General features: G+C 42.0%; 1 protein-coding gene across 1 annotated transcript in view; it reads left to right on the top strand.

The window, feature by feature from the left end:
- The window catches only part of LOC139766184 (putative sodium-dependent multivitamin transporter), a 136,806-nt gene that overhangs the window by 4,551 nt on the left and 109,468 nt on the right, over positions 1-22,787 (top strand). The window contains exon 2 of the mRNA XM_071694454.1: positions 8,662-8,845. Coding sequence (XP_071550555.1) covers positions 8,723-8,845 — 123 coding nt within the window. The 5' untranslated portion in view covers positions 8,662-8,722. The remainder of the gene's footprint in view (positions 1-8,661; positions 8,846-22,787) is intronic.

Here is a 22,787-nt window from a genome sequence, read left to right as displayed (position 1 = left end):
GATTTGGGAATGTCTTGGGAGTAAAGTCAGGGGTTAGTGAGAGGACAAGAGCAAGGGAAGGAGTAGCACTACTCCTGAATCAGGAGTTGTGGGAGTATATGATAGAGTGTAAGAAAGTAAATTCTAGATTGATATGGGTAAAACTGAAAGTTGATGGAGAGAGATAGGTGATTATTGGTGCATATGCACCTGTGCATGAGAAGAAAGATCATGAGAGACAAGTGTTTTGGGAGCAGCTGAATGAGTGTGTTAGTGGTTTTGATGCACAAGACCGGGTTTTAGTGATGGGTGATTTGAATGCAAAGGTGAGTAATGTGGCAGTTGAGGGAATAATTGGTATACATGGGGTGTTCAGTGTTGTAAATGGAAATGGTGAAGAGCTTATAGATTTATGTGCTGAAAAAGGACTGGTGATTGGGAGTACCTGGTTTAAAAAGCGAGATATACATAGGTATACATATGTAAGTAGGAGAGATGGCCAGAGAGCGTTATTGGATTACGTGTTAATTGATAGACGCACGAAAGAGAGACTTTTGGATGTTAATATGCTGAGAGGTGCAACTGGAGGGATGTCTGATCATTATCTTGTGGAGGCGAAGGTGAAGATTTGTGGGTGTTTTCAGAAAAGAAGAGAGAATGTTGGGGTGAAGAGAGTGGTGAGAGTAAGTGAGCTTGGGAAGGAGACTTTTGTGAGGAAGTACCAGGAGAGACTGAGCACAGAATGGAAAAAGGTGAGAACAAAGGAGGTAAGGGGAGTGGGGGAGGAATGGGATGTATTTAGGGAAGCAGTGATGGCTTGCGCAAAAGATGCTTGTGGCATGAGAAGCGTGGGAGGTGGGTTTATTAGAAAAGGTAGTGAGTTGTGGAATGAAGAAGTAAGATTATTAATGAAAGAGAAGAGAGAGGCATTTGAATGATTTTTGCAGGGAAAAAATGCAAATGAGTGGGAGAGGTATGAAAGAAAGAGGCAGGAGGTCAAGAGAAAGGTGCAAGAGGTGAAAAAGACGGCAAATGAGAGTTGGGATGAGAGAGTATCGTTAAATTTCAGGGAGAATAAAAAGATGTTTTGGAAGGAGGTAAATAAAGTGCGTAAGACAAGGAGCAAATGGGAACTTCAGTGAAGGGGGCTAATGGGGAGGTGATAACAAGTAGTGGTGATGTATGAAGGAGATGGAGTGAGTATTTTGAAGGTTTGTTGAATGTGTTTGATGATAGAGTGGCAGATATAGGGTGTTTTGGTCGAGGTGGTTTGCAAAGTGAGAGGGTTAGGGAAAATGATATGGTAAATCCCCTTTGCCTTTGTACAATGGCACTATGCAAGCGAATATTGCGCCAATCCTCAGGCACCTCACCATGAATCATACATACATAAATAACCTTACCAACCAGTCAACAATACAGTCACCCCCTTTTTTAATAAATTCCACTGCAATACCATCCAAACCTGCTGCCTTGCCGGCTTTCATCTTCCGCAAAGCTTTTACTACCTCTTCTCTGTTTACCAAATCATTTTCCCTAACCCTCTCACTTTGCACACCACCTCGACCAAAACACCCTATATCTGCCACTCTATCATCAAACACATTCAACAAACCTTCAAAATACTCACTCCATCTCCTTCTCACATCACCACTACTTGTTATCACCTCCCCATTAGCCTCCTTCACTGATGTTCCCATTTGCCCACTTGTCTTATGCACTTTATTAACTTCCTTCCAGAGCATCTTTTTATTCTCCCTAAAATTTAATGATACTCTCTCACCCCAACTCTCATTTGCCCTCTTTTTCACCTCTTGCACCTTTCTCTTGACCTCCTGTCTCTCTTTTATACATCTCCCACTCATTTGCATTTTTTCTCTGCAAAAATCGTTCAAATGCCTCTCTCTTCTCTTTCACTAATACTCTTACTTCTTCATCCCACCACTCACTACCCTTTTTAATCAACCCACCTCCCACTCTTCTCATGCCACAAGCATCTTTTGCGCAAGCCATCACTGCTTCCCTAAATACATCCCATTCCTCCCCCACTCCTCTTACCTCCCTTGCTCTCACCTTTTTCCATTCTGTACTCAGTCTCTCCTGGTACTTCCTCACAAAAGTCTCCTTCCCAAGCTCACTTACTCTCACCACCCTCTTCACCCCAACATTCTCTCTTCTTTTCTGAAAACCCATACAAATCTTCACCTTCGCCTCCACAAGATAATGATCAGACATCCCTCCATTTGCACCTCTCAGCACATTAACATCCAAAAGTCTCTCTTTCGTGCGCCTATCAATTAACACGTTATCCAATAACGGTCTATGGCCATCTCTCCTACTTACATATGTATACTTATGTATGTCTCACTTTTTAAACCAGGTATTCCAATCACCAGTCCTTTTTCAGCACATAAATCTACAAACTCTTCACCATTTCCATTTACAACACTGAACACCCCATGTATACCAATTATTCCCTCAACTGCCACATTACTCACCTTTGCATTCAAATCACCCATCACTATAACCTGGTCTTGTGCATCAAACCACTAACACACTCATTCAGCTGCTCCCAAAACACTTGCCTCTCATGATCTTTCCTGTCATGCCCAGGTGCATATGCACCAATAATCACCCATATCTTTTCTTTCTTTGAAACTATTCACCATTTCCCGCGTTTCCGAGGAAGCGTTAAGAACAGAGGACTGCGCTTTACACGGAAAATGCTCACCTGGCCCTCTTCTCTGTTCCTTCTTTTGGAAAAAAAAAAAAAAATATATATATATATATATATATATATATATATATATATATATATATATATATATAGGGGGCGAAAATTCTGGGAGCCATGAAGAATGTGTGGTAGTCGAGAACATTATCTCGGAAAGCAAAAATGGGTATGTTTGAAGGAATAGTGGTTCCAACAATGTTGTATGGTTGCGAGGCGTGGGCTATGGATAGAGTTGTGCGCAGGAGGATGGATGTGCTGGAAATGAGATGTTTGAGGACAATGTGTGGTGTGAGGTGGTTTGATCGAGTAAGTAACGTAAGGGTAAGAGAGATGTGTGGAAATAAAAAGAGCGTGGTTGAGAGAGCAGAAGAGGGTGTTTTGAAATGGTTTGGTCACATGGAGAGAATGAGTGAGGAAAGATTGACCAAGAGGATATATGTGTTGGAGGTGGAGGGAACGAGGAGAAGAGGGAGACCAAATTGGAGGTGGAAAGATGGAGTGAAAAAGATTTTGTGTGATCGGGGCCTGAACATGCAGTATGGTGAAAGGAGGGCAAGGAATAGAGTGAATTGGAGCGATGTGGTATACTGGGGTTGACGTGCTGTCAGTGGATTGAATCAAGGCATGTGAAGCGTCTGGGGTAAACCATGGAAAGCTGTGTAGGTATGTATATTTCCGTGTGTGGACATATGTATATACTTGTGTATGGGGGTGGGTTGGGCCATTTCTTTCATCTGTTTCCTTGTGCTACCTCGCAAACGCGGGAGACAGCGACAAAGCAAAAAAAAAAAATATATATATTATTTATTTTTATTATACTTTGTCGCTGTCTCCCGCGTTTGTGAGGTAGCGCAAGGAAACAGACGAAAGAAATGGCCCAACCCCCCCCATACACATGTATGTACATACGTCCACACACGCAAATATACATATCTACACAGCTTTCCATGGTTTACCCTAGACGCTTCACATGCCTTGATTCAATCCACTGACAGCACGTCAACCCCGGTATACCACATCGCTCCAATTCACTCTATTCCTTGCCCTCCTTTCACCCTCCTGCATGTTCAGGCCCCGATCACACAAAATCTTTTTCACTCCATCTTTCCACCTCCAATTTGGTCTCCCTCTTCTCCTCGTTCCCTCCACCTCCGACACATATATCCTCTTTGTCAATCTTTCCTCACTCATTCTCTTCATGTGCCCAAACCACTTCAAAACACCCTCTTCTGCTCTCTCAACCACGCTCTTTTTACCTCCACACATCTCTCTCACCCTTACGTTACTCACTCGATCAAACCACCTCACACCACACATTGTCCTCAAACATCTCATTTCCAGCACATCCATCCTCCTGCGCACAACTCTATCCATAGCCCACGCCTCGCAACCATACAACATTGTTGGAACCACTATTCCTTCAAACATACCCATTTTTGCTTTCCGAGATAATGTTCTCGACTTCCACACATTCTTCAAGGCCCCCAGAATTTTCGCCCCCTCCCCCACTCTATGATCCACTTCCGCTTCCATGGTTCCATCCGCTGCCAGATCCACTCCCAGATATCTAAAACACTTCATTTCCTCCAGTTTTTCTCCATTCAAACTCACCTCCCAATTGACCTGACCCTCAACCCTACTGTACCTAATAACCTTGCTCTTATTCACATTTACTCTTAACTTTCTTCTTCCACACACTTTACCAAACTCAGTCACCAGCTTCTGCAGTTTCTCACATGAATCAGCCACCAGCGCTGTATCATCAGCGAACAACAACTGACTCACTTCCCAAGCTCTCTCATCCCCAACAGACTTCATACTTGCCCCTCTTTCCAAAACTCTTGCATTTACCTCCCTAACAACCCCATCCATAAACAAATTAAACAACCATGGAGACATCACACACCCCTGCCGCAAACCTACATTCACTGAGAACCAATCACTTTCCTCTCTTCCTACACGTACACATGCCTTACATCCTTGATAAAAACTTTTCACTGCTTCTAACAACTTTCCTCCCACACCATATATTCTTAATACCTTCCACAGAGCATCTCTATCAACTCTATCATATGCCTTCTCCAGATCCATAAATGCTACATACAAATCCATTTGCTTTTCTAAGTATTTCTCACATACATTCTTCAAAGCAAACACCTGATCCACACATCCTCTACCACTTCTGAAACCACACTGCTCTTCCCCAATCTGATGCTCTGTACATGCCTTCACCCTCTCAATCAATACCCTCCCATATAATTTACCAGGAATACTCAAACTTATACCTCTGTAATTTGAGCACTCACTCTTATCCCCTTTGCCTTTGTACAATGGCACTATGCACGCATTCCGCCAATCCTCAGGCACCTCACCATGAGTCATACATACATTAAATAACCTTACCAACCAGTCAACAATACAGTCACCCCCTTTTTTAATAAATTCCACAGCAATACCATCCAAACCTGCTGCCTTGCCGGCTTTCATCTTCCGCAAAGCTTTCACTACCTCTTCTCTGTTTACCAAATCATTTTCCCTAACCCTCTCACTTTGCACACCACCTCGACCAAAACACCCTATATCTGCCACTCTATCATCAAACACATTCAGCAAACCTTCAAAATACTCACTCCATCTCCTTCTCACATCACCACTACTTGTTATCACCTCCCCATTTGCGCCCTTCACTGAAGTTCCCATTTGCTCCCTTGTCTTAAGTATAATAAAATATATATATATATATATTTTATTATACTTAATCGCTGTTTCCCGCATCAGAAAGGTAGTGCCAGGAAACAGAAAAAGAATGATCCATCCACTCATATATACATATATATATACATACACGCCCATACACTCATATATATACATACATACATAAACATACACAGACATATACATATATACACATGTACATATTCAAGGTAGCACCAGGAAACAGAAAAAGAATGACCCATTCACTTGTATACACATATTTATATACATAAATGCCCATACACATATACATACATACATAAACATACACAGACATTCACAGATATACACATGTACATATTCATACTTGCTTGCCTTCATCCAATCCTGGTGCCACCCTACCCCACAGAAAACAGCATTGCTACCCCCTGCTTCAGCAAGGTAGTGACAGGAAAATAGACAAAAAAAAGATGCCACATTTGCTCACACTCAGTCTCTGGCTGTCATGTGTAATGCACCAAAACCACAGCTCCCTACCCACATCTAGGCCCCACAGATGTTTCCATAGTTTACCCCAGACCTTTCACATGCCCTGGTTCAGTCCATTAACAGCACTTCGACCCTGGTATACCATATTGTTCCAATTTACTCTGTTCCTTGCATGCTTCTCACTCTTCTTTATATTCAGGCCCCAGTCACTCAAAATATTTATGATTCTATCCTTCCACCCCCAATTTGGTCTCCCACTTCTCCTTGTTCTCTCCACCTCTGACACATATATCCTCTTGTCAATCTTTCCTCACTCTTTCTCTCCTTATGTCCAAACCACTTCATCACACCCTCTTTTGCTCTCTCAACCACACTCTTTTTATTTCCACACATCTCTCTTACCCTTTAATTGCTTACTCGATCAGAACCCCTCACAACCACATAATGTAATGAGACATTTCATTTCCAACACATCTAACCTCCTTCATACAGCCCTATCTATAGCCCATGCCTTGCAACCATATAATACTGTTGGAACTATTATTCCTTCAAACATACCCATTTTGGTCTCCGAGATAATGTTCTCTCTTTCCACACATTCTTCATCGCTCCCAGAACCTTTGCCCCCTTCCTTACCCAGTGACTCGCTTCCACTTCCGTGGTTCCATTCACTGCTAAGTCCACTTCCATATATCTAAAACACCTCACTTCCACCAGTGTTTCTCCATTTACACTTGCATCCCAATTAACTTGTCCCTCATCCCTACTGAACCTAACCTTGCTTTTATTAACATTTACTCTGAACTTTATCCGTTCACACATTTTTCCAAATTCAGTCACCAACCTCTGCAGTTTCTCACTCGAAACTGCCACCAGAGCTGTATCATTGGCAAACAACAACTGACTTACTTCCCAGGTACTCTCATCCCTAACAGACTGCATACTGGCCCCTTTCTCTAAAAGTCTAGCACTTACCTCCCTAACCACCCCATCCATAGACAAATTGAACAACCATGGGGACAACACACTCCCCTGCCACAGACCAACATTCATTGGGAACCAATCACTCTCCTCTTTTCCTACTCGTACACATTCCTTATATCCTTGGTAGAACCTTTTCACTGCTTCTAGCAGCTTACCTCCCACACCATATACTCTTAAGTCATTCCACAAAGCATCTCTATCAATCCTGGAGAAAGGGGCGAGTATGCCATCTGTTGGGGGTATGGCCTGGGAAGTGAGGCAGTTGTTGTTTGCCAATGATACAGCTCTAACGGCTGATTCGAATGAGAAACAGCAGAAGCTGGTGACTGAGTTTTGAAAAGTGTGTGAAAGGAAAAAATTTAAAGTAAATGTGAATAAAAGCAAGGTTATTAGATTCAGCAAGGTTGAGGGACAAGTTAGTTGAATGTAAGTTTGAATGCAGAAAAATTGGAGGAAGTGAAGTGTTTTAGATATCTGGGAGTGGACTTGATAGCAAATGGAACCATGGAAGCAGAAGTGAGTCATAGGGTGGGGGAGGGGGCGAAGGTTCTGGGAGCAGTGAAGAATGTGTGGAAAGAGAGAAGATTATCTTGGAGAGCAAAAAATGGATGTGTTTGAAGGAATAGTAATTTCAACAATATTATATGGTTGTGACATATGGGCTATAGATAGGGTTGTGTGGAGGAAGGTGGATGTGTTGGAAATGAAATGTTTGAGGACAGTATATGGTGTGAGGTGGTTTGATCGAGTAAGTAATGAAAGGGTAAGAGAGATGTTGTGGTAGTGAAAAGAGTGTTTGAGAGAGCTGAAGAGGGTGTGTTGAAATGGTTAATGTTTATTTGCACAAGTTTCAGTTGTTTGCCTTTAGTTCATATAGGTCTAAAGTCTTGTAGCAGAATAAAGTATTGATGTGATGTAGTTGGTATATATGATGAATACTGTTATCTTTGCCAACATTGTTAGGTAAGATAACAAGTCATAACTTATGCATTTGGTAATATTATTCAGAAAATCATTATTTTGATTTTTAGACATGATCTTATAGTCTGCAGTGATTGTGTCAAAATTTTTGTCAGAGGTGCTTTGATCTTTTGAGTTGGTCCTGGGGTTTTTAGCAGTATTACTTGTGGCTATTAGGACTCATTAAACCTTAGGCATATGCAATCATTTTTTTTTTTTTTTGTACTTGAGGGAAAATCTTTAAAATACTTCAAACAGTATCTTCTGAAATCTGTTCATATGATAAATTCATATGATTTTCTGATTTAATTTGATATGTTACAACCTATAGAGATATTGCTTATGAGCACTGTATGCTCTTCAGTTTATGCTTGACCATTGCCAGGCATATGAGAAGAGTTGTGTAGGAGCTTTATAAGTGTTTTTGTCTTAAACAAATATAATAATTAATGGTTTTATATCAGAAATGTCTGTAGACTGATAAGTGAAACAGCAACAGAAATTATTAACGTGAAGTACAGATCTCATACAGGTATCTTTTTCCAGCATAAGAAAGGAGTTTTGGTTATAGTTCCTAGAAAAAAGCATGGGATGCCACTACAGGTATTAATGGCCATACATTTTACTTTAAGATTTAGAGAAGGCCATTTTCAGAACTGCTCCTAATATGAGATCAACCCCACCCAGTTTAAGAGGACCTCTTAAGAATTCAGTTACCTACTTATTGTCTAACAAGTGATCCAGGATCTTATTCATAGAAATGTATTATATGTATACAAAATGATATTTAGAGTCCTACTGACGTAGTTTGATCTTTGCAGGAAAGGGAGTGGAATATAGTTTAGACCCAAAGAGCGCAGTATCCAAAAGAAAGGTGTGAAGATGGAGATAACCAAATCTTATTTCGGCATTTTGGACTATATTGTTTTTGCCCTGGTCTTAGGTGTGTCTTCATCAATTGGAATTTACTACAGGTTCACTGGTGGGAAACAGAAGACTCTAAATGTAAGTTGTGATTACTGATTAAGAAGTTAAGATATGCCAATTTACTTTGGTATATTTATCATTTGTGTTGTATTACAATGAACTTAAGCTAAAATGGTGATTCTTATGTTTTCATGAAGTTTCTTGATAAATGTTGTCAAATATAACTTTTGATGAATTAATTCAGTTTTAATCAATTTTGACATAAGTAAGTATGATAGAATGATATTTTTTTTCTACTATACTTAACTGCCATCTCCCTTGTTAGCAAGGTAGCACGAGGAAACAGACGAGGAATGGCCTAACCCACCCACATACACATGTATATACATAAACGTCCACACACACACATATACATACATATACATTTCAACATTTACAACATTTCAACATTTGGTAAAGTGTGTGAAAGAAGAAAGTTAAGAATAAATGTGAATAAGAGCAAGGTAATTAGGTACAGTAGGGTTGAGGGTCAAGTCAATTGGGAGGTAAGTTTGAATGGAGAAAAACTGGAGGAAGTAAAGTGTTTTAGATATCTGGGAGTGGATCTGGCAGCGGATGGAACCATGGAAGCGGAAGTGAATCATAGGGTGGGGGAGGGGGCGAAAATCCTGGGAGCCTTGAAGAATGTGTGGAAGTCGAGAACATTATCTCGGAAAGCAAAAATGGGTATGCTTGAAGGAATAGTTGTTCCAACAATGTTGTATGGTTGCGAGGTGTGGGCTATGGATAGAGTTGTGCGCAGGAGGATGGATGTGCTGGAAATAAGATGTGTGAGGACAATGTGTGGTGTGAGGTGGTTTCATCGAGTAAGTAACGCAAGGGTAAGAGAGATGTGTGGAAATAAAAAGAGCGTGGTTGAGAGAGCAGAAGGTGTTTTGAAATGGTTTGGGCACACGGAGAGAATGAGTGAGGAGAGATTGACCAAGAGGATATATGTGTCGGAGGTGGAGGGAACGAGGAGAAGTGGGAGACCAAATTGGAGGTGGAAAGATGGAGTGAAAAAGATTTTGTGTGATCGGGGCCTGAACATGCAGGAGGGTGAAAGGAGGGCAAGGAATAGAGTGAATTGGATCGATGTGGTATACCGGGGTTGACGTGCTGTCAGTGGATTGAATCAGGGCATGTGAAGCATCTGGGGTAAACCATGGAAAGCTGTGTAGGTATGTATATTTGCGTGTGTGGACGTATGTATATACATGCGTATGGTGTGGGTTGGGCCATTTCTTTCGTCTGCTTCTTAGCGCTACCTCGCAAACGCGGGAGACAGCAACAAAGCAAAAAAAAAATATATATATGCTTGTGGCATGAGAAACGTTGGAGGTGGGTTGACTAGAAAGGGTAGTGAGTGGTGGGATGAAGAAGTAAGATTATTAGTGAAAGAGAAGAGAGAGGCATTTGGATGATTTTTGCAGGGAAAAAATGAAATTGAGTGGGAGATGTATAAAAGAAAGAGACAGGAGGTCAAGAGAAAGGTGCAAGAGGTGAAAAAGAGGGCAAATGAGAGTTGGGGTGAGAGAGTATCATTAAATTTTAGGGAGAATGAAAAGATGTTCTGGAAGGAGGTAAATAAAGTGCGTAAGACAAGGGAGCAAATGGGAACTTCATTGAAGGGCGCTAATGGGGAGGGGATAACAAGTAGTGGTGATGTGAGAAGGAGATGGAGTGATTATTTTGAAGGTTTGTTGAATGTGTTTGATGATAGAGTGGCAGATATAGGGTGTTTTGGTCGAGGTGGTGTGCAAAGTGAGAGGGTTAGGGAAAATGATTTGGTAAACAGAGAAGAGGTAGTAAAAGCTTTGCGGCAGATGAAAGCCGGCAAGGCAGCAGGTTTGGATGGTATTGCAGTGGAATTTATTAAAAAAGGGGGTGACTGTATTGTTGACTGGTTGGTAAGGTTATTTAATGTATGTATGACTCATGGTGAGGTGCCTGAGGATTGGCGGAATGCGTGCATAGTGCCATTGTACAAAGGCAAAGGGGATAAGAGAGAGTGCTCAAATTAATGAGGTATAAGTTTGTTGAGTATTCCTGGTAAATTATATGGGAGGGTATTGATTGAGAGGGTGAAGGCATGTACAGACCATCAGATTGGGGAAGAGCAGTGTTGTTTCAGAAGTCGTAGAGGATGTGTGGATCAGGTGTTTGCTTTGAAGAATGTATGTGAGAAATACTTAGAAAAGCAAATGGATTTGTATGTAGCATTTATGGATCTGGAGAAGGCATATGATAGAGTTGATAGAGATGCTCTTTTGAAGGTATTAAGAATATATGGTGTGGGAGGCAAGTTGTTAGAAGCAGTGAAAAGTTTTTATCGAGGATTTAAGGCATGTGTACGTGTAGGAAGAGAGGAAAGTGATTGGTTCTCAGTGAATGTAGGTTTGCGGCAGGGGTGTGTGATGTCTCCATGGTTTAATTTGTTTATGGATGGGGTTGTTAGGGAGGTGAATGCAAGAGTTTTGGAAAGAGGGGCAAGTATGGAGTCTGTTGTGAATGAGAGAGCTTGGGAAGTGAGTCAGTTGTTGTTCGCTGATGATACAGCACTGGTGGCTGATTCATTTGAGAAACTGCAGAAGCTGGTGACTGAGTTTGGTAAAGTGTGTGAAAGAAGAAAGTTAAGAGTAAATGTGAATAAGAGCTAGGTTATTAGGTACAGTAGGGTTGAGGGTCAAGTCAATTGGGAGGTAAGTTTGAATGGAGAAAAACTGGAGGAAGTAAAGTGTTTTAGATATCTGGGAGTGGATCTGGCAGCGGATGGTACCATGGAAGCGGAAGTGAATCATAGAGTGGGTGAGGGGGCAAAAATCCTGGGAGCCTTGAAGAATGTGTGGAAGTCGAGAACATTATCTCGGAAAGCAAAAATGGGTATGTTTGAAGGAATAGTGGTTCCAACAATGTTGTATGGTTGCGAGGCATGGGCTATGGATAGAGTTGTGCGCAGGAGGATGGATGTGCTGGAAATGAGATGTTTGAGGACAATGTGTGGTGTGAGGTGGTTTGATCGAGTAAGTAATGTAAGGGTAAGAGAGATGTATGGAAATAAAAAGAGCGTGGTTGAGAGAGCAGAAGAGGGTGTTTTGAAATGGTTTGGGCACATGAAGAGAATGAGTGAGGAAAGATTGACCAAGAGGATACATGTGTCAGAGGTGGAGAGAACGAGGAGAAGTGGGAGACCAAACTGGAGGTGGAAAGATGGGATGAAAAAGATTTTGAGTGATCGGGGCCTGAACATGCAAGAGGGTGAAAGGCGGGCAAGGAATAGAGTGAATTGGATCGATGTGGTATACCGGGGTTGACGTGCTGTCAGTGGATTGAATCAGGGCATGTGAATCATCTGGGGTAAACCATGGAAAGCTGAGTGGGGCCTGGATGTGGAAAGGGAGCTGTGGTTTCAGGCATTATTGCATGACAGCTAGAGACTGAGTGTGAACGAATGAGGCCTTTGTTGTCTTGTTCTATTGCTACCCCACACACATGAGGGGGGAGGGGGATGGTATTCCATGTGTGGCGAGGTGGCGATGGGAATGAATAAAGGCAGACAGTGTGAATTGTGTGCATGGGTATATATGTATGTGTCTGTGTGTGTGTATATATATGTGTACATTGAGATGTATAGGTATGTATATTGCGTGTGTGGACGTGTATGTATATACGTGTGTATGGGGGTGGGTTGGGCCATTTCTTTCATCTGTTTCCTTGCCATATGAGGATATTCCCTCAAAGGCCCAGTCCTCTGTTCTTAACGCTACCTCGCTAATGCGGGAAATGGCGAATAGTATGAAAAAAAAAATATATATATATATATATATATATATATATATATTTTATTTTTTTTATTATACTTTGTCGCTGTCTCCCGCGTTTGCGAGGTAGCGCAAGGAAACAGACAAAAGAAATGGCCCAACCCACCCCCATACACATGTATATACATACGTCCACACATGCAAATATACATACCTACACAGCTTTCCATGGTTTACCCCAGACGCTTCACATGCCTTGATTCAATCCACTGACAGCACGTCAACCCCGGTATACCACATCGCTCCAATTCACTCTATTCCTTGCCCTCCTTTCACCCTCCTGCATGTTCAGACCCCGATCACACAAAATCTTTTTCACTCCATCTTTCCACCTCCAATTTGGTCTCCCTCTTCTCCTCGTTCCCTCCACCTCTGACACATATATCCTCTTGGTCAATCTTTCCTCACTCATTCTCTCCATGTGCCCAAACCATTTCAAAACACCCTCTTCTGCTCTCTCAACCACGCTCTTTTTATTTCCACACATCTCTCTTACCCTTACGTTACTTTCTCGATCAAACCACCTCACACCACACATTGTCCTCAAACATCTCATTTCCAGCACATCCATCCTCCTGCGCACAACTCTATCCATAGCCCACGCCTCGCAACCATACAACATTGTTGGAACCACTATTCCTTCAAACATACCCATTTTTGCTTTCCTGAGATAATGTTCTCGACTTCCACACATTCTTCAAGGCTCCCAGAATTTTCGCCCCCTCCCCCACCCTATGATCCACTTCCGCTTCCATGGTTCCATCCACTGCCAGATCCACTCCCAGATATCTAAAACACTTCACTTCCTCCAGTTTTTCTCCATTCAAACTCACCTCCCAATTGACTTGACCCTCAACCCTACTGTACCTAATAACCTTGCTCTTATTCACATTTACTCTTAACTTTCTTCTTTCACACACTTTACCAAACTCAGTCACCAGCTTCTGCAGTTTCTCACATGAATCAGCCACCAGCGCTGTATCATCAGCGAACAGCAACTGACTCACTGCCCAAGCTCTCTCATCCCCAACAGACTTCATACTTGCCCCTCTTTCCAAAACTCTTGCATTCACCTCCCTAGCAACCCCATCCATAAACAAATTAAACAACCATGGAGACATCACACACCCCTGCCGCAAACCTACATTCACTGAGAACCAATCACTTTCCTCTCTTCCTACACGTACACATGCCTTACATCCTCGATAAAAACTTTTCACTGCTTCTAACAACTTGCCTCCCACACCATATATTCTTAATACCTTCCACAGAGCATCTCTATCAACTCTATCATATGCCTTCTCCAGATCCATAAATGCTACATACAAATCCATTTGCTTTTCTAAGTATTTCTCACATACATTCTTCAAAGCAAAAACCTGATCCACACATCCTCTACCACTTCTGAAACCACACTGCTCTTCCCCAATCTGATGCTCTGTACATGCCTTCACCCTCTCAATCAATACCCTCCCATATAATTGACCATGAGTTATACATACATTAAATAACCTTACCAACCAGTCAACAATACAGTCACCCCCTTTTTTAATAGATTCCACTGCAATACCATCCAAACCATCTAAAACACTTCACTTCCTCCAATTTTTCTGCATTCAAACTTACATTCAACTAACTTGTCCCTCAACCTTGCTGAATCTAATAACCTTGCTTTTATTCACATTTACTTTAAATTTTTTCCTTTCACACACTTTTCAAAACTCAGTCACCAGCTTCTGCTGTTTCTCATTTGAATCAGCCATTAGAGCTGTATCATTGGCAAACAACAACTGCCTCACTTCCCAGGCCATACCCCCAACAGATGGCATACTCGCCCCTTTCTCCAGGATTGATAGAGATGCTTTGTGGAATGACTTAAGAGTATATGGTGTGGGAGGTAAGCTGCTAGAAGCTGAAAAGGTTCTACCAAGGATATAAGGAATGTGTACGAGTAGGAAAAGAGGAGAGTGATTGGTTCCCAATGAATGTTGGTCTGTGGCAAGGGAGTGTGTTGTCCCCATGGTTGTTCAATTTGTCTATAGATGGGGTGGTTAGGGAGGTAAGTGCTAGACTTTTAGAGAAAGGGGGCGAGTATGCAGTCTGTTGGGGATGAGAGTACCTGGGAAGTAAGTCAGTTGTTGTTTGCCAATGATACAGCTCTGGTGGCAGTTTCGAGTGAGAAACTGCAGAGGTTGGTGACTGAATTTGGAAAAATGTGTGAACGGATAAAGTTCAGAGTAAATGTTAATAAAAGCAAGGTTAGGTTCAGTAGGGATGAGGGACAAGTTAATTGGGATGCAAGTGTAAATGGAGAAACACTGGTGGAAGTGAGGTGTTTTAGATATATGGAAGTGGACTTAGCAGTGAATGGAACCACGGAAGTGGAAGCGAGTCACTGGGTAAGGAAGGGGGCAAAGGTTCTGGGAGCGATGAAGAATGTGTGGAAAGAGAGAACATTATCTCAGAGACCAAAATGGGTATGTTTGAAGGAATAGTAGTTCCAACAATATTATATGGTTGCAAGGCATGGGCTATAGATAGGGCTGTATGAAGGAGGTTAGATGTGTTGGAAATGAAATGTCTCATTACATTATGTGGTTGTGAGGGGTTCTGATCGAGTAAGCAATTAAAAGGGTAAGAGAGATGTGTGGAAATAAAAAGAGTGTGGTTGAGAGAGCAAAAGAAGGTGTGATGAAGTGGTTTGGACATAAGGAGAGAAAGAGTGAGGAAAGATTGACAAGAGGATATATGTGTCAGAGGTGGAGAGAACAAGGAGAAATGGGAGACCAAATTGGGGGTGGAAGGATAGAACCATAAATATTTTGAGTGACTGGGGCCTGAATATAAAGGATAGTGAGAAGCATTCAAGGAACAGAGTAAATTGGAACAATATGGTATACCAGGGTCGAAGTGCTGTTAATGGACTGAACCAGGGCATGTGAAAGGTCTGGGGTAAACTATGGAAACATCTGTGGGGCCTAGATGTGGGTAGGGAGCTGTGGTTTTGGTGCATTACACATGACAGCCAGAGACTGAGTGTGAGCAAATGTGGCATCTTTTTTTTGTCTATTTTCCTGTCACTACCTTGCTGAAGCAGGGGGTAGCAATGCTGTTTTCTGTGGGGTAGGGTGGCACCAGGATTGGATGAAGGCAAGCAAGTATGAATATGTACATGTGTATATCTGTGAATGTCTGTGTATGTTTATGTATGTATGTATATGTGTACAGGCATTTATGTATATAAATATGTGTATACAAGTGGATGGGTCATTCTTTTTCTGTTTCCTGGTGCTACCTTGAATATGTACATGTGTATATATGTATATGTCTGTGTATGTTTATGTATGTATGTATATATATGTGTGTATGGGCATGTATGGATATATATATGTATATATGAGTGGATGGATCATTCTTTTTCTGTTTCCTGGCACTACCTTTCTGATGCGGGAAACAGCGATTAAGTATAATAAAATATATATATATATATATATATATATATATATATATATATATATATATATATATATATATATATATATATATATATTATATTATATTATTATTATTTTGCTTTGTCGCTGTCTCCCGCGTTTGCGAGGTAGTGCAAGGAAACAGACGAAAGAAATGGCCCAACCCACCCCCCATACACATGTATATACATACACGTCCACACACGCAAATATGCATACCTATACATCTCAATGTACACATATATATACACACACAGACACATACATATATACCCATGCACACAATTCACACTCTGCCTTTATTCATTCCCATCGCCACCTCGCCACACATGGAATACCATCCCCCTCCCCCCTCATGTGTGCGAGGTAGTGCTAGGAAAAGACAATAAAGGCCCCATTCGTTCACAATCAGTCTCTAGCTGTCATGCAATAATGCCCGAAACTACAGCTCCCTTTCCACATCCAGGCCCCACACAACTTTCCATGGTTTACCCCAGATGCTTCACATGCCCTGATTCAATCCACTGACAGCATGTCAACCCTGGTATACCACATCGATCCAATTCACTCTATTCCTTGCCCGCCTTTCTCCCTCCTGCATGTTCAGGCCCCGATCACTCAAAATCTTTTTCACTCCATCTTTCCACCTCCAATTTGGTCTCCCACTTCTCCTCATTCCCTCCACCTCTGACACATATATCCTCTTGGTCAATGTTTCCTCACTCATTCTCTCCATGTGACCAAACCATTTCAAAACACCCTCTTCTGCTCTCTCAACTACGCTCTTTTTATTTCCACACATCTCTCTTACCCTTACATTACTTACTCGATCAAACCACCTCACACCACACATTGTCCTCAAACATCTCATTTCCAGCACATCCACCCTACTGCGCACAACTCTATCCATAACCCACGCCTCGCAACCATACAACATTGTTGGAACCACTATTCCTTCAAACATACCCATTTTTGCTTTCCGAGATAATGTTCTCGACTTCCACACATTCTTCAAGGCTCCCAGGATTTTCGCCCCCTCCCCCACCCTATGATTCACTTCCGCTTCCATGGTTCCATCCGCTGCCAGATCCACTCCCAGATATCTAAAACACTTTACTTCCTCCAGTTTTTCTCCATTCAAACTTACCTCCCAATTGACTTGACCCTCAACCCTACTGTACCTAATAACCTTGCTCTTATTCACATTTCCTCTTAACTTTCTGTCTTTCTTTCATACTATTCGCCATTTCCCGCATTAGCAAGGTAGTGTTAAGAAAAGAGGACTGGGCCTTTGAGGGAATGTCCTCACCTGGCCCCCTTCTCTGTTCCTTCTTTTGGAAAATAAAAAAAAAAAAAAAAAAAAAATGAGAGGGGAGGATATCCAGCCTCCCGCTCCCTTCCCTCTTAGTCGCCTTCTACGACATGCAGGGAATACGTGGGAAGTGTTCTTTTTTTTTTTTTTTTTTTTTTTTTTTCCCAAAAGAAGGAACAGAGAATTGGGCCAAGTGAGGGTATTCCCTCAAAGGCCCAGTCCTCTGTTCTTAACGCTACCTCGCTAATGCGGGAAATGGCGAATAGTTTGAAAGAAAAAAGATATATATATATATATATATATATATATATATATATATATATATATATATATTATTTTTTTTTTTTTTTTTTTTTTTTTTATACTTTGTCGCTGTCTCCCGCGTTTGCGAGGTAGCGCAAGGAAACAGACGAAAGAAATGGCCCAACCCCCCCCCCATACACATGTACATACACACGTCCACACACGCAAATATACATACCTACACAGCTTTCCATGGTTTACCCCAGACGCTTCACATGCCTTGATTCAATCCACTGACAGCACGTCAACCCCTGTATACCACATCGCTCCAATTCACTCTATTCCTTGCCCTCCTTTCACCCTCCTGCATGTTCAGGCCCCGATCACACAAAATCTTTTTCACTCCATCTTTCCACCTCCAATTTGGTCTCCCTCTTCTCCTCGTTCCCTCCACCTCCGACACATATATCCTCTTGGTCAATCTTTCCTCACTCATTCTCTCCATGTGCCCAAACCATTTCAAAACACCCTCTTCTGCTCTCTCAACCACGCTCTTTTTATTTCCACACATCTCTCTTACCCTTACGTTACTTACTCGATCAAACCACCTCACACCACACATTTTCCTCAAACATCTCATTTCCAGCACATCCATCCTCCTGCGCACATCTCTATCCATAGCCCACGCCTCGCAACCATACAACATTGTTGGTACCACTATTCCTTCAAACATACCCATTTTTGCTTTCCGAGATAATGTTCTCGACTTCCACACATTTTTCAAGGCTCCCAAAATTTTCGCCCCCTCCCCCACCCTATGATCCACTTCCGCTTCCATGGTTCCATCCGCTGACAGATCCACTCCCAGATATCTAAAACACTTCACTTCCTCCAGTTTTTCTCCATTCAAACTCACCTCCCAATTGACTTGACCCTCACCCCTACTGTACCTAATAACCTTGCTCTTATTCACATTTACTCTTAACTTTCTTCTTCCACACACTTTACCAAACTCAGTCACCAGCTTCTGCAGTTTCTCACATGAATCAGCCACCAGCGCTGTATATATATATATATATATATATCTTCTTCTTTTCTTTCTTTCATACTATTCGCCATTTCCCGCATTAGCAAGGTAGCGTTAAGAACAGAGGATTGGGCCTCTGAGGGAATATCCTCACCTGGCCTCGTTCTCTGTTCCTTCTTTTGGAAAATCAAAAAAAAATACGAGAGGGGAGGATTTTTTTTTTTCTTTTTTTTCAAACTATTCACCATTTCCCCGCATTAAGCGGGTAGCGTTAAGAACAGAGGACTGGGCCTTTGAGGGATAATATAATATATATATATATATTATATATATATATATATATGTATATATATATATATAATATATCCTACTTACGTATACTTATGTATATCTCGCTTTTTAAACCAGGTATTCCAATCACCAGTCCTTTTTCAGCACATAAATTCTACAAGCTCTTCACCATTCCATTTACAACACTGAACACCCATGTATACCAATTATTCCCTCAACTGCCACATTACTCAAACCCTTTTCATTCAAATCACCCATCACTATAACCAGGTCTCGTGCATCAAAACCACTAACACACTCATTCAGCTGCTCCCAAACACTTGCCTCTCATGATCTTTCTTCTCATGCCCAGGTGCATATGCACCAATAATCACCCATCTCTCTCCATCAACTTTCAGTTTTACCCATATTAATCGAGAATTTACTCTCTTACATTCTATCACATACTCCACAACTCCTGTTTCAGGAGTACTGCTACTCCTTCCCTTGCTCCTTTTCCTCTCACTAACCCCCGACTTTTACTCCCAAAACATTCCCAAAAACCACTTTCCCTTTACCCTTGAGCTTCGTTTCACTCGGAGCCAAAACATCCAGGTTCCTTTCCTCAACATACTACCTATTTCTCCTTTTTTCACATCTTGGTTAATCCACACACAATTTTGACACCCCAATCTGAGTCTACGAGGAGGATGAGCACTCCCCGCGTGACTTCTTCTGTTTCCCCTTTTTAGAAAGTTAAAATACAAGGAGGGGAGGATTTCGGCCCCCCCCCTCAAGTAGGGGGGATGGCCCGAGAGCGTTTTTGGATTACATGTTAAAAAAACGCGCGAAAGAGAGACTTTTGGATTTAATGTGTTTTAGAGGGTGCAACTGGAGGTGTCTGTCATTATCTTGTGGGGCTAAAGGGGAAGATTTTATGGGTTTTTTTGAAAAGAAAAGTGAAGTTGGGGTGAAGAGGGTGGTGGGTAAGTGATTTGGGAAAGGGGACTTGTGTGAGGAAGTCCAGAGAGACGAGTACAAATGGGAAAAAAGGTTTTGGGAAAAAATTTTGGGAAATAAGGGGAGTGGGGGGAGGAATGGGTGTATTTTGGGAATTTGTGGTGGTCCAAAAAAGTTGTGGCAGGGGGAAAGAGTGGGAGGGGGGGGGGGTTGATTAGAAAAGGGGATGATGGGGGATAAAAAGTAAGATTTTAGTGAAAGAGAAAAAGGAAGGATTTGGGCATTTTGCAGGAAAAAAGCAAAAGAGTGGGGGATGTATAAACGAAAGAGACAGGAGGTCAAGAGAAAGGTGCAAGAGGTGAAAAAGAGGGCAAATGAGAGTTGGGGTGAGAGAGTATCATTAAATTTTAGGGAGAATGAAAAGATGTTCTGGAAGGAGGTAAATAAAGTGCGTAAGACAAGGGAGCAAATGGGAACTTCATTGAAGGGCGCTAATGGGGAGGGGATAACAAGTAGTGGTGATGTGAGAAGGAGATGGAGTGATTATTTTGAAGGTTTGTTGAATGTGTTTGATGATAGAGTGGCAGATATAGGGTGTTTTGGTCGAGGTGGTGTGCAAAGTGAGAGGGTTAGGGAAAATGATTTGGTAAACAGAGAAGAGGTAGTAAAAGCTTTGCGGCAGATGAAAGCCGGCAAGGCAGCAGGTTTGGATGGTATTGCAGTGGAATTTATTAAAAAAGGGGGTGACTGTATTGTTGACTGGTTGGTAAGGTTATTTAATGTATGTATGACTCATGGTGAGGTGCCTGAGGATTGGCGGAATGCGTGCATAGTGCCATTGTACAAAGGCAAAGGGGATAAGAGAGAGTGCTCAAATTAATGAGGTATAAGTTTGTTGAGTATTCCTGGTAAATTATATGGGAGGGTATTGATTGAGAGGGTGAAGGCATGTACAGACCATCAGATTGGGGAAGAGCAGTGTTGTTTCAGAAGTCGTAGAGGATGTGTGGATCAGGTGTTTGCTTTGAAGAATGTATGTGAGAAATACTTAGAAAAGCAAATGGATTTGTATGTAGCATTTATGGATCTGGAGAAGGCATATGATAGAGTTGATAGAGATGCTCTTTTGAAGGTATTAAGAATATATGGTGTGGGAGGCAAGTTGTTAGAAGCAGTGAAAAGTTTTTATCGAGGATTTAAGGCATGTGTACGTGTAGGAAGAGAGGAAAGTGATTGGTTCTCAGTGAATGTAGGTTTGCGGCAGGGGTGTGTGATGTCTCCATGGTTTAATTTGTTTATGGATGGGGTTGTTAGGGAGGTGAATGCAAGAGTTTTGGAAAGAGGGGCAAGTATGGAGTCTGTTGTGAATGAGAGAGCTTGGGAAGTGAGTCAGTTGTTGTTCGCTGATGATACAGCACTGGTGGCTGATTCATTTGAGAAACTGCAGAAGCTGGTGACTGAGTTTGGTAAAGTGTGTGAAAGAAGAAAGTTAAGAGTAAATGTGAATAAGAGCTAGGTTATTAGGTACAGTAGGGTTGAGGGTCAAGTCAATTGGGAGGTAAGTTTGAATGGAGAAAAACTGGAGGAAGTAAAGTGTTTTAGATATCTGGGAGTGGATCTGGCAGCGGATGGTACCATGGAAGCGGAAGTGAATCATAGAGTGGGTGAGGGGGCAAAAATCCTGGGAGCCTTGAAGAATGTGTGGAAGTCGAGAACATTATCTCGGAAAGCAAAAATGGGTATGTTTGAAGGAATAGTGGTTCCAACAATGTTGTATGGTTGCGAGGCATGGGCTATGGATAGAGTTGTGCGCAGGAGGATGGATGTGCTGGAAATGAGATGTTTGAGGACAATGTGTGGTGTGAGGTGGTTTGATCGAGTAAGTAATGTAAGGGTAAGAGAGATGTATGGAAATAAAAAGAGCGTGGTTGAGAGAGCAGAAGAGGGTGTTTTGAAATGGTTTGGGCACATGAAGAGAATGAGTGAGGAAAGATTGACCAAGAGGATACATGTGTCAGAGGTGGAGAGAACGAGGAGAAGTGGGAGACCAAACTGGAGGTGGAAAGATGGGATGAAAAAGATTTTGAGTGATCGGGGCCTGAACATGCAAGAGGGTGAAAGGCGGGCAAGGAATAGAGTGAATTGGATCGATGTGGTATACCGGGGTTGACGTGCTGTCAGTGGATTGAATCAGGGCATGTGAATCATCTGGGGTAAACCATGGAAAGCTGAGTGGGGCCTGGATGTGGAAAGGGAGCTGTGGTTTCAGGCATTATTGCATGACAGCTAGAGACTGAGTGTGAACGAATGAGGCCTTTGTTGTCTTGTTCTATTGCTACCCCACACACATGAGGGGGGAGGGGGATGGTATTCCATGTGTGGCGAGGTGGCGATGGGAATGAATAAAGGCAGACAGTGTGAATTGTGTGCATGGGTATATATGTATGTGTCTGTGTGTGTGTATATATATGTGTACATTGAGATGTATAGGTATGTATATTGCGTGTGTGGACGTGTATGTATATACGTGTGTATGGGGGTGGGTTGGGCCATTTCTTTCATCTGTTTCCTTGCCATATGAGGATATTCCCTCAAAGGCCCAGTCCTCTGTTCTTAACGCTACCGCGCTAATGCGGGAAATGGCGAATAGTATGAAAAAAAAAAATATATATATATATATATATATATATATTTTTATTTTTTTTATTATACTTTGTCGCTGTCTCCCGCGTTTGCGAGGTAGCGCAAGGAAACAGACAAAAGAAATGGCCCAACCCACCCCCATACACATGTATATACATACGTCCACACATGCAAATATACATACCTACACAGCTTTCCATGGTTTACCCCAGACGCTTCACATGCCTTGATT

The sequence above is a fragment of the Panulirus ornatus genome, chromosome 57, assembly GCF_036320965.1.
Source record: "Panulirus ornatus isolate Po-2019 chromosome 57, ASM3632096v1, whole genome shotgun sequence".
Lineage (NCBI taxonomy): Eukaryota > Metazoa > Arthropoda > Malacostraca > Decapoda > Palinuridae > Panulirus > Panulirus ornatus.
Note: the sequence above shows the minus strand (reverse complement) of the source record. Positions and strands in the feature narration are given on the sequence as shown.